At 37.3% G+C, this 13,756-nt stretch overlaps 1 protein-coding gene across 6 annotated transcripts in view; it reads left to right on the forward strand.

The window, feature by feature from the left end:
• Positions 1-13,756, forward strand: part of LOC120634450 (filamin-A) — a 97,596-nt gene that overhangs the window by 69,813 nt on the left and 14,027 nt on the right. For all 6 annotated transcript variants that reach the window (XM_039905027.1, XM_039905024.1, XM_039905026.1 and 3 more), the window contains 3 exons: positions 360-468; positions 915-1,079; positions 2,787-3,026. In XM_039905027.1, the coding sequence (XP_039760961.1) occupies positions 360-468; positions 915-1,079; positions 2,787-3,026 (514 nt within the window). The remainder of the gene's footprint in view (positions 1-359; positions 469-914; positions 1,080-2,786; positions 3,027-13,756) is intronic.

The raw sequence follows: 13,756 nt of genomic DNA on the forward strand, positions 1-13,756 counted from the left end.
TGTATTTCAAAAGTCCATCAATTTGATATTATAGAGGTACTTTTGATGATCGGCTTGACTAGTCAAATAATAGACACAATATTGGAATTGTATAGGAATAATGGAATAGTGGTATTTTCTACAAAAAAATTAAAATTAAATATCTTCCAAATTTAACGGTGAAGGAAAACATCTCAGAGGTGTGTGGAGTCCACCGATCCGCACTGTGCGAGCGTAGTGGACTACGGCCTAAACTTTTATCTCTGTCGGAGAAGACCCGGGCCCGTAGTGGGTCGGCAATACGTTAAAATTATAATGAAAGGATGGGAAAGCAAAAAACTTCCGCATTTATAATATAAATTATGATTTTGACTTTAAAGGTAACTGGAGAGGGCAGCAACAGACAGCGTGAGAAGATCCAAAGGCAGCGAGATCCCGCTCCGCTGACTGAGGTCGGCACCAACTGCAAGCTGACCTTTAAGATGCCAGGTACGCTGGGTTACCAATATAACTTAATCAGACAATTTTTTTTATTCTTCTACAAGTTGGCTCTTGGCTGCGATCTCACCTGGTGGTAGTATGTGGTTAGGGAGTATGGTAGTTATACCCCTAATAGCTTTCCACGCGACATCGCACCGGAACACTAAATCGCTCAGCGGCACGTCTTTGTCGGTGGGATGGTAACTAGCCAAAGCCTCCAGACCAGAGCAAATTCAGAAATTATAAATTCCCAAATGCCGGGAACCTACTTCTTAACACGCTCATAACTGAAAAAGTGTGCGTGAGGTGCGAGCTGGGATTTGTACCACTTGGTTTTAAAATAGTTGCACACCCTCAAACGGAATAGTTTTGACTCCAAATTTAGTTTTTGTTTCGTGCAAAATATATACCTATATAATAGTTTTGAATGTTGTTTAACAAAGATATTTTTCTAGGAATCACATCCTTCGACTTGGCGGCAACGGTAACAAGTCCTGGAGGAGTGTCCGAGGACGCTGAAATCCAGGAGGTGGTCGACGGTCTCTACTCAGTCCACTTCGTGCCCAAGGAGCTGGGTGTACACACCGTCTCTGTCAAGTACAGGGAGATACATATTCCTGGTGAGTTCTGTATTCCTGATACCTACGTTGTAGGTTCAAAAACAAGTTTTATTGACATTGTGAGATATAGCAATAAAAAGTCTTTCCGAGTACTTTTTTATAGTCATAATTGACGGACCAAGCAAATGGGCCACCTGATAGTAAGTGGAAGACCATCGCCTACAAACACTACACAGGGCATGCAAGGAGCACGTCCTGTAACATGCCGCCATATTTCATCAATTTGAGGCGTCGATGTTAGCCTCATGTGTCTGTAATTTTTTTACAATACACACATCGCCATCTAGTCCCAAAGTAAGCGTAGCTTGTGTTATGGGTACTACGATGACTGATAAATATTTTTTATGAATAATATACATAACTTATAATATATAGATAAACGCCCAGACACTGAAAAACATTCATGTTTATCACTCAAACATTATCCAGTTGTGGGAATCGAACCCACGGCTTGGACTCAGAAAGCAGGGTCGTTGCCCACTGCGCCAACTTGGAGGTATTCCTTACAAAACTTATAAAACATAACTCAGCAACAAATAGCTACTAAGTCAGCACATAGATCAATCCGTAAAGTAAATATTAGATATAGTTTGCGGAAATCCATAATATATTATGAAAATTAAGTTGTGGAGTACACGGATTGAAGTAATTATAAATTACACACACATAAAGATAACATAAATTAAAAAAAAAACCAGCCGACTTCATTAATAGTTTCAATTGTGTTCAGGGAGTTCAACAAACACGTGTATAACTGTTTGTGGCTGGGTATTTCCAACGTTCATATCATCAAAATTAGAATAACATCCTGACATGGTGAAAATGCGACTACATAAAATAATTAAATAAAATAATTTCATAACTGGTCCTCATTTGGTGGAGAAATCGGAGTGAGAGAATAAAATAAATGCATACAGTCGTTTTCAGAACCTAATTTTTTTTTAAGTTTGATGAGTCCTTTGATAAAAAAACTTGCGCCTTTTTACGAGATTGTCTACAAGAGAAGTGCTATATCTTTAGGATTCATATCTCATATCGAATATATGGGCGTGCTTATAATGCAAGAGATATTTACAATGATATCGGCAGCAGTAATAAATCCATTGATTAATGGTGCGGATATGTTAGTTTTTGCGTCAGTAGGAGCGTGATGGCATATGAGAGCATCATGCCGTTTTCTGAGACGGCACCGATATTTTTTTCACATCAAAAGTGCTTTGTGATCACAAATATCCCTATCCCTACTAATATTGTAAATGTCAATGTAAGTTTGTTTGTTACGCTTTCACGCAAAAACTACTTAACCGATCCACATGAAACTTTGTACACATATTTTTGGAAGTGTTAGAAGTAATATGGGATACTTTTTATACCGACATTGAGCTCGGTTCCTTTGGGAGAGGGGATGAGTGTTTGACGATTTTACACCATAACTCCGAAAAATTATAACCGATTTAAATAATTATTTTTGTACTATAGAGGTTATAATATGTGTTTAATTTAGCCCAAACTGTGGTTGGAGATAGAGGACAGAACTCCTCAGCGGACAACAGCAACAGCAGCCCCTCATTTAAAGCTTAGCGATACTGAATACTTTTTTTTTTTTATATCTACAACTAAATTTATTGCCACATCAAAAAACAAAATCAAACGCATACGAAGTAGCAGGCAACAGCTAGTATTATTATATTTACATTTTTTCCGCAGGATCACCCTTCCAGTTCACAGTGGGTCCTCTCCGAGACTCCGGCGCTCACTTAGTCAAAGCGGGAGGAGCTGGCCTGGAGAGGGGTGAAGCGGGGAGGTTCAACGAGTTCAACGTGTGGACACGGGAGGCCGGCGCTGGTCAGCTGGCGATATCTCTGGAGGGGCCCAGCAAGGCTGAGATCGACTTCAAAGACAGGAAGGATGGTTCCTGTGATGTCTCCTACAAGGTCGAAGAGCCAGGTATGTGTACATTAAGACACAGAATTTTAGGTGTTTTTTTTATGACAAGAATTGAGAGTTTCTATGTTAATCCCACTACAAGTTAGCCCTGAACTGCAATCTCAACTGGTGGTAAGTGATGAGATGGTAGCGGGCTAACCTATTAGGGAGTATGGAATACCCCTAATAGGTCTCTAAGCACCGGAACTCTAAATCACTTAGCGGCACGCCTTTGTCGTTCGTCGTAAGTAGCCACGGCCAAAGCCTCCCACCAGACCAGACAAGAGAAAATTCAGATATTATTAATTCAGAATTTGTCTCTGCCGGGAATCGAGCCCAGGACCTCATACCTAAATTCCCAGCGCTCACTGTTGCGCCAGGGAGGTCTTAAAGAAGTCCTAGCAATTGTCCAATGTAAATTCCACATCTCCGGTGTCGGAGCGAAACGTACGTGGAGAGTGCGTTCTTTGAGAACTTAGTTGTAAAGTTTATGAAGATTGAAGAAATAGCACCGTACAGATTTTCCTGATATGTTCACGGATTATAGCAAACCTTCTTATCAAAATCTATTAAATAACGAATAGAAACACTTGGGTACAAAATGAGTTATTGCCTAAAAATAAGGCTGCACGCATTGGCAAAATAATAAAAAAAAACTTAAGTTAGTTAAAAGTTGTAGTCCTTGAAGCCTGAAACATATTATTAAATTGGATTTGTGTTATTCCAAAAACACAACACTTCAAAATCATCTTAGTTGTGTTTTTAAGGCAAACGATAACGTTTATCGAAAAACGTATCGTGTAAAAATCCGCCCAAAAGTGATACTTACGTAATGCAAGAAACAGCATTAAAATCAGGCCATCCGTTAAGTCGAGATCACAGATAAAGCGGTCACCCTTTTAAAAACCTTTATAATGTCGAAGTTAAAAGGCCAAAGAAATAATACGAATAAAAAAAACAAACTCTACATTTAGAAAACAAAATAAAGGAGCGATTGTACTGTATACGAGAATTCTACACCAACTAACATTTTATGGTAGAGAACAAAATAACTTACTTTAAGGCGCTTTATCATGCCCAGATCGGCATCACCAAGTCAAATGACCCGCACGCCCCCGCGGGGCCTTACTGAACTGTGCAACATAAAAAACCTACATAAACAACTGAAATGCACTTCATAAATAAATCGCCTGACTTGTTCCTTATTCGAATGTTGGACACGCCCCTCCAGCAAGCCGGCCAATCGTCGCCAACTTGACCACAGCCCGGCCGCGGCAAAATTTACTGCGAAGCATTTTGACAGATCGATTTTTTAATTTTCTCTTTTTTTTGGAATAGCTTCGTTCTTTTTTTTAAAAGTGGTACACGGGCAATAGCCGCCGCATTTTCGGCCAGTGATTACGCGAATTTATGTTATTTGTTTTTGCTAATGTCCGTCATAACTTTTCCAGGCTGGATATTTTTCGTTTTTTACGCGGTAATTTTATGAAGACATTTTTAAATGTTAATACTTAATACATTTATAATTATCGTTTTCGTTTCGATCGGCATGGTATGCCTTCGGATATTTGAATCTACTTTTTTGGAATCAAAGACAATCATAAAATTAATTCCTTGGAAGGAGTAGGTCCTGAGACGAGTTAGCCCTTGACTGCGATTTCTGCTAGTGATAGTGGTGATGCACTCTAAGATAATAACGCGCTCACCTGTTAAGGGGTATGGCAGTTATATTAAACCTGTACCCCTAATCGGTTTCTACGCGGCATCGTATCAGCTATATAACTAAATATCTTGACGGCACACCTTTGTCGGTAGGGTGGTAACCAGACACTATCAAAGCCTCCCACAAGACAAGAACCATATTTTTGTTTTATTCCACTACAAGTTGGTTCTTGACTGCAATCTTACCTTGTCAATCCCAAAATGACCCTTGAAAATTCGCCATTGAGGTTCCCAAAATAATTATATAGATATATATATTTACATTGATAACCGGTGATAGCCTAGTGGGTAAGGGTTTGGCTGTCCTTTCCGAGAGACAGAGTTCGACCCCCCGCACGCACTATCATGTATGTTATACGTGCAATAAAGTGTTTCTTCTTCTTCTTCTTCTCTATCTTTTCGGAGTTATGTGGGTTTTAAGCAATAAATTATCACTTGCTTCAACGTTGAAAGAAAACGTTATAAGGAAATCTACATGACTAAGAGTTCTCCATAACATTCTCAAGAGCACGTGACCACCTATCAGCACTTGGCCAGCGTGGTGGACTACGGCCTAACCCTTTCTCATTCTGAAAAAGAGGCCCGTTAGTCGGTCGGTTATGGGTTAACAATGATGATATTCATACATACTACATAATACTAATAATGTTGAGTCGACGGTTATTGTTCCGATCGTCGTTTCAGTCAATGGTCTTCTCGCGAAAAGCTTCGACCAACATCTTAAGAAGCTTTCGCTTGGTTGTTGGATCAAGGGTCGGATACAGAAGGCAGTAGTCCTTGAAACGGCGCGTATTGTGAGGAAGTTCCTCAATCTGGAGCCCTGACCGCCGGTTGCTTGGGCATTCAAAAGCCCCGCAAGCGCAGGGTGGATGTTTTTTTTTTTATAAATTTTTAATAGTGTTTTTTTATTTTATTTTTAAGAATAAATAACAGAAATTAATTATAATAATAAATAAGCTACGAAAACACACATCGCCATCTAGCCCCAAAGTAAGCGTAGCTTGTGTTATGGGTACTAAGAAAGCTGATGAATATTTTTATGAATTACTAGCTTACCAGGGATAAAAAATAGTTGTTGACCGATTCTCAGACATACCGAATATGCATCCAAAATTTCAGGAGAATCGGTCAAACTGTTTCGGAGGAGTTTAACTACAAACACCCCGATACGAGAATTTTATGAATAAGATATACATAAAAATATAGAATATCCATATAAACACCCAGACACTGAAAAACATTCATGCTCATCACACAAACATTTTCCAGTAGTGGGAATCGGCCCACTGCCAACTTCGCCAATCGGCAGTCAATATCATAAATAAATAAATAAATATCCTACGAGAATACACACATCGCCATCTAGCCCCAAAGTAAGCTTAGCTTGTGTTATGGGAACTAAGATGACTGATGAATATTTTTATGAGTGATATACATAAATACATAGAATATACATATAAACATCCAGACACTGAAAAATATTCACGCTCATCACACAAACATTTTTCAGAAGTGGGAATCGAACCCACGGCCTTGGGCTCAGAAAGCAGGGTCGCTGCAACTGCGCCAATCGGCCGTCAATATCATATATCTGTTTATCTATATACATAATTACATAGGTACCACAAATATCATCATCATATCAACCCCCACAATGGGAAAAGGTTAATGCCGTAGTCCACTACGCTGGCCCACTGCGGATTATTGGAGTCCACACATCTTTGAGAACATATGGAGGACTTTCAGGCATACAGGTTCCTTCACCGTTTAAGCAAGTGTTGGAGAACGTGGGGATAGGACTTTGATTAATACTACTTTTCACCTATTTACATTTGACATATACTCGAGCAGAGTTTCCCCCTACAATTACTTGCTACAGAATGAATGCTTGAGAAGGTATACTTCTTCTTTTTTTTGTTTTTTTTTTTTTTTAATAAATACTTAAATTAATATACTAAGACAATACACACATCGCCACCTAGCCCCAAAGTAAGCGTAACTTGTGTTATGGGTACTAAGATGACTGATGAATATTTTTAGGAATTATATATAAATAAATACTTAGAAAATACATATAAACACCCAGACACTGAAAAACACTTATGCTCATCACACAAACATTTTCCAGTTTTGGGAATCGAACCCAGAACCCTTTTATACGGCTCAGGTACTGTTTACAATGTAGACAACAAAACGAACCAATTAGAATATTTTACAATATTAGTTTCCGGTAAGTTATTTCACAAAATATATTGTTATATTTCTATTTGTAAAACTTTAAATATTTAAATAACTATTATTACGAAATATATAATGCGAAATAGTACTATTAGTAGTGTGACGTCACAACTTGTTTATGGCGTAGCGTAGGTATCAGCCAGGTGATCAACCGCTAACATTAGTGATATGTTAATTGCTCAAAACGCACATAACTTAGAAACGTTATGTGCGTGCTGGTATTCGAACTCGGCAACGAAAGTGAAGTCGAAGTCCTAACCACTGGGCTATCACCGCTTCTACACAGGTATATAACGTAGTATGTAGTATTCTTAAGTAATTAATACAATTTAAACGCATTTACCAATTACCACAGCGTCAGCTGCCGGTAACTACAGTTTGAACGCGAGGGAGTTGTATTAGATTTGCTAATTCTTCTATTTGCATATTACACATTAAGGGCTACAGTTTATTTTAATACACCGCGGTAATGGCCTTTCAAGTTAATTGAAATATAACTGAAGTTAACTATCGCTAAACCCCAAACTTATACCTTAAATTTTCTGGACAGTATAGGTACAGTTAAATAAATCCTACAAATATTATAGAAGCGGTGATAGCGAATTGGGTTGGAGTGGAGGAGAGTTGGAGAGGGACTTCACTTTCGGCGGCCGAGTTCGAATCCCAGCACGCACCTATAACTTTTATAAGGCGGAAAAAAACGTCGTAAGGAAACCTGCATGCCTGAGTGCCTGTTCCACATAATGTTCTCAAAGGTGTGTGGAGTCCACCAATCCGCACTGGCGCAGCGTGTTGGACTACGGCCTTAACCTCTTCTCACTGTAGGCGGAGGAGACCCGTGCTCTCGTGGAAGGTTGGTGTGACATACATTATATGTATGAGAAAGTGTGGATGATTGGATGTTTATTACTAAACCAGGCAAAAACGGCTGAATGGATTTGGATTCGGATTAATAAATAGTTAAAAATAGTTACTCTACTTTCAAATTTAAAATCTTCGTATATACTACGTACGCATAGATAAATTATAACCGGTTATTCAGAAAATCTCACAACATCCGTTTTACACGGCAAAGTCTACATTTTGTCCGGTACCGAGACTTAGAAATAGTTTCCTAAACAACATCTTATTCAACCAATTATCTACTTACCTAATCAAACATTGATCTGGTTTACTACAACGTTAAACTGTATCCCTTTTAAGGAATAAATAGATTAATTTAATCATATATTCAGCTCGTGACAATGTTTATATTACTTTAACAGAAAAAAAATACAAGATTTAATAAATCTTAACTCTAGTAATTTGTCTTTTAATATTTATGATAGTTTTTACGCGGATTCCTGCGAAAATTATTATATCTGCCTGATCTATAAGCTCATATATATATATTCATCATCAATCTAGGCACTTACTACTGTTTATAAACCTCCTTTTTCTTCACAATAGTCGTTATTACTTAATATATCTTCTGCTTAGAGATAGTTTAAAGGCCCTTAGTGACATTTTATATACTTAAAAATTCACGGTTCCTATAGGATATATAAATCAACACAAAAACTTTCATAACTTAAATAGGCTTATAGAAGGCACTTTTTAAGCGTATATAGATTTAAATAAATATGATGAGTCCCTCTCTGATTCTGACATAACGTCAGAATAACAGTGGTCTGATGTTTTTATTGGAGAGTTCTTGTCGCCAAATCAAAATACTTTTTTTTCTTCTTTATGTTACAAATATATAAATAATATAACTGGAATTTTAAGAATAACTATGACAGAAAACTTCGGAACTTATTATGAATTGCTAAAATAGGCAAGTTACTGTATAACAACACTTAGAGTGGCTCGGGCACGTCATTCTTCTAAGATCCGTACTGTAAAGATTATTCCGTACTGTAAAGCCTTATATAAAGTTTCCCATATGAAATAAAGGTTTTCACTGGGCTATCACCGCTATTAGCATTCGGTGCTACTTAAAAATTGGGATTGTGTTCCAAAAAAACCGTTCCGTTCCAATACAGCATTCCATCATAGCGCGAGCTCCAAAGACTCCGGGGACGCTTGCATTTTTTCCCCGTCCACAATATCGGCCGTCGGTCAATTAAAATGACTCCTAAACACCAGAGGCCAGGAATCCGGGATCTAAAACTAAATTTGTCCAGGGCCCATTGTGTTCGTGCCGGGGAAAAAAAGCACAGCTTATCCGACAAAGAAAGCGGCCCCTTTTTGTTTTCGGATACTTCATAAGTGTATAGCGATTAGAAATTTCTTAGCTATTTCGGACGCGTAATGACTTAAGCTGGGGTTTTCTTCGTTTTAAGTTACGAGCTGTTATGATTTTCGGGTATATCAACGACGAAACGGTTCATTTTAGTTCGAAGGTTTTTGATTTGTTATCGTTTTTAATGAGGAGGAGCGACGGATTTTAATGAGGTTTTCCAATACGTTTTATTTATTGTAATATTTAATAAAGGTTGCCAATATGTATAGGTTTTTGATTTGTTATCGTTTACGCGAAAAAATTTCAGACGGATTTTAATGAGAGTTTTCCCAATACGTTGTATTTATTGTAATATTTAATAGAGGATTCCAATAAGTATAACAGGTTTGATAAAGGTAATGTAGTTTTTTTTTAATTACATAGGTGCGTATGATTCAACGCTAGTGTTACGATCTCTCTGGTGCAGTGGTGCATTGTAATATTATAAGTGGGAGGTCCCGGGTTGAACCCGACAGGGACAATTTAGGATTTTATAATTATAGAAGCCTAAAGCGGTGATAGCGTAGTAATGGCGTGCACTTCATACATGCACATAAGCAATGCCTACCCAAAAATGTATATATAACCGGTATAAGACACGGATTTTTGACGTTTTATGAAATTTTCCTGCTGTATGCATACCCTGGTAAGAAACCAAGTGCACGCCACTGTAGCGTAGTGATTAGAGCTTCGGCCTCCCATTGGAGTGACTAAACTCGGTCACTGCCAGGTAACGCACCTCTAACTTTTCGGAGTTAAGTGCGTTTTAAATTTAAATTTAAAATATCATTTACTTTAACGGTGAGGAAACATGCATGCCTGAGAGTTCTCGATAACGTCCTCAAAGGTGTTTGAAGTCTACTGATCCACACATGGCCAGCTTCGTGTACTACGAAGCTGGTAGAAAATCTCCAGTACGTGCTATAAATACTTAAGGGTAAGCTTTTTATAACTCTTACAATGTCCTTAAATATCCTGAAGTTTTTTGTAACTCGTACTGAAGATTTTCTTCATTCTATATCATTTGCATACCCTGTGCGTACTATGTTACCTGCCTGTTCTCAAAGGTGTATGGAGTCCACTAATTCGGTCTGGGCCAGTGTGGTGGACTACGGCCTTAGCACCTTCTCTTTGTGGGGGAGACCCGTGATCTGTAGTGAGCCAGTAATGGAATAGTGTATCATGGTATTCGGCAAGTAACGCCTGCTTCAATGCAAGTTTTAATACATACTGTAATCAATTCTCTCAATAATAAAACATAAAAGCAAACTTTCTTTTTCATTTCTATGAAATAAAAACAAATAAATGAATACTTTTAAAAGCAACCCGCGGCTTGGTCGTCAAAGGGCCGGTCATTTTGCCCATTCATTTATACGATTCCAAAGTTTCTACAAGGGCAAATTCCTTAGGCCCAATGTGATTCTTCGATTCGAATCAATCCCGTTTTAATAATCGGCTATTTAATAAAGTTTTTTTTTTCTTATATAAAAATAAATTTGGATGAGTTTTTTTTTTAGTATTGGGACTTTTGTTTCTCTATATACCCACATACAGAAGTCCCAATCTTTTGTATATTAAATATAAAAGTTTTAACCCTTTTTACGAAAATTTCGCGGACGGAGGAGTGTGATGTTTTCCTCACTAATAGTTTGAATAAATGAATATACTTTTATTGCACACCACAAAAAGTACATAGAAAAATAAAAGAAAATATAACAAAACAAGGTATACAATTTGGCGGCCTTATCGTTTCTTCCAGACAACCAACGGTGAAGATAAAAAACAGGTATAGACAATAGTTAGGTGGTGCAATATATGCACATATACCCATAAAATTAATATTTCATTACTTAAATATATACATAGAATATATAAAAAACAATATTTGTAAAAATAAATAAATAAATAAGTTACTACGATTGTATATATACCTAATATATAAATATGAGTTTGTACAGAGAATGTATGTTTTTTTTGAAATATTCATAAAAATCATTTAATAAAAAAAAAATTACACACACCCCCAATTATATTGGAAGGTGTACATCACCACCACCGCATTGGAAGGTGTTTACTAGCTATTTCCCGAACCTTCGTCTGCATTTGATTTTTTTTTATGCGTTTTTTTTTCAATTTAGTTGTAGTTCTAAAAACATTTAAAGTATTCAGTATCGCTAAGCCTTAAATGAGGGGTTTGCTGCTGTCCGCTGAGGAGTTCTGTCCTCTATCTCCAACCACATTCATCAGATCTACACAAAGTTTGGGCAAAATTAAACACATATTATAAACTCTATAGTACAAAAATAATTATTTAAATCGGTTATAATTTGTCGGAGTTATGGTGTAAAATCGTCAAACACTTCCATCCCCTCTCCGAAAGGAACCGAGTTTAATGTCGGGATAAAAGTATCTAGTTCTAACACCTCCAAAAATATGTGTACAAAGTTTCATGAGGATCGGTTAAGTAGTTTTTGCGTGAAAGCGTAACAAACAAACTTACATTGACATTTATAATATTAGTAGGGATGTACTGTAGCTATGCATCAAAAGTGCCATCTTCGGGTCAACTCGAATAAGGATATTTGTGACTTTGACTTTGGTAACTTGGAAGGCGACTTAGCACTATTTTCAGGGCTCGGCGGTAGGCAAAGGTCAAATTACCGTAGTAGACAGAAGGACTTGACTAAATGTTGTTTAATTAGCGTTATACGAAACTAAGGTTTTAGTATTGCACAAACAATCTTCGAATTTCTTCTTTGAAAACTTGCCTTTAGGTTACGCCTTTAGCCCTGTAACAAATGTAAGATTCCAAAGTTTTTCTAGACAGGACCTTAGATTGTAAGCTTCAGTGGGGTACCCATATAGATACATTAGCAGGTAAACTAAACTCGGCTGCCTACGCCGTCAGAAAAATTAGACAGATTACGTGGAAACAGTAAGACTTGTTTACTTTGCGTACTTTCATAGCGTGATTTCTTACGTGATCTTATTATGGGGAAAAGCTGCTGATATTGAAACTACATTTATTCATATTGCAGAAAAGAGCTGTACGGTCAATATATAAACTTAACACACGTGAATCCCTCCGTGAAAAATTTAAAGAAATAGGTGTACTTACTTACATTAGCCTCACAATATATTTATAACAATATACTGTTTGTAAGACGAAACAATTCTATAAACGAAAAGTGGATATAAACCACCGCCTTACTCGAAATGGACATAAGTTAGTGACATCTGCATATCGTTTGCGAAAGGTGTACCTAAAAATCATTTGTTGGATTGAGTATTTACTTTTATAATATGATTCCCAAGGTATTTTTTGGATCTGCCAATGCATAAATTTAAACAATGTGTTAAAACACATTTAATAAATCGTGGATACTATACGATTGATGAATTACTTAACGACAAGGCTGCTTGGAAGCAGGCTCCGCTCTCATCTCTCACAATATAAAAAAATTAAAAGTTTATTAACTATAAAATGATGTTGTAAAAGCGCAATCTGCTGAGTTTCTTACCGGCTCTTCTCGGTAGAATCTGTCTTCAGAATCGATGGTAGAGTCACGACAAACGTACTGTCTTGAAGTTCAAAAGTGCTTATAAACTTGGCCTACTTGAAATAAATGAGTTTAGAATATACAATATTAACAGTCATCATCATAATTACAAGCCGTTGATTGTCCACTGCTGGACATAGGTCTCTTGTAGGGAGTATACTTACAATGAAAAAGTTATGCCAATATTCACCACGCTTGGCTTGCGGGTTAGTGATCGCACTGCTGGTCTTTTCGCACCGGTAACGCTGCTTCCCGTTACCGTTCAGTTGATTTTAGAGCAGCTTGAAAAGTCATGGTTTTTTTCGGATTGTCTGAGCTGATGAACCCTAATAAATTTAACAGCGTAACGTAGCATTGGCGTGCCTCGGAATGGGGCTCGGCTAGGAAGGGTTGTTCAAACTCCTAGGGCTCAAAGAAGCGAAGGGATCGTCGTGTGAGGCCTAAGTTCCTTTAACTATTAACTACACAAAAAATACAAGTGATAATAATCGCTGCAACCCGCCATACCGCATTGAAACAGCGTTGTGAGTCTAAGCTCTTCTTCCCTATCTTCAATAAGATACTAAAATTCGGGATACTAATAGATGGCTGATGATGACGTAATTAATTGCAAAGTCTATGCCATGTTATTCCCCCTTTTTTGTGGTAAATTTTGCAAAAGGAACATCACGTTTTTTACTTTAAAAGTACGTAAGAGGAAGTGGCCCGGGCATCGAACCCGTAACATGTCAATACCACCGCTTTGCATGGGGACTACATCATTATTTGCAGATTCGGTACGGTTGCATCGCGATCGCGCCTAACTAAAGATTACTTAAACACTGGTTAACCATAATTCTTTTAATTATTTATTTTGATCATAGTTTCCGTTTATAAGTTGCTCGTTATTTTTTTCTTATAAGAATTGCATTCTATCCCAGTGGATTGCAATTACAATAAACATTTTTGAAATAATGTTTATTTTTATG

Source organism: Pararge aegeria, chromosome 24 (genome assembly GCF_905163445.1).
Source record: "Pararge aegeria chromosome 24, ilParAegt1.1, whole genome shotgun sequence".
Lineage (NCBI taxonomy): Eukaryota > Metazoa > Arthropoda > Insecta > Lepidoptera > Nymphalidae > Pararge > Pararge aegeria.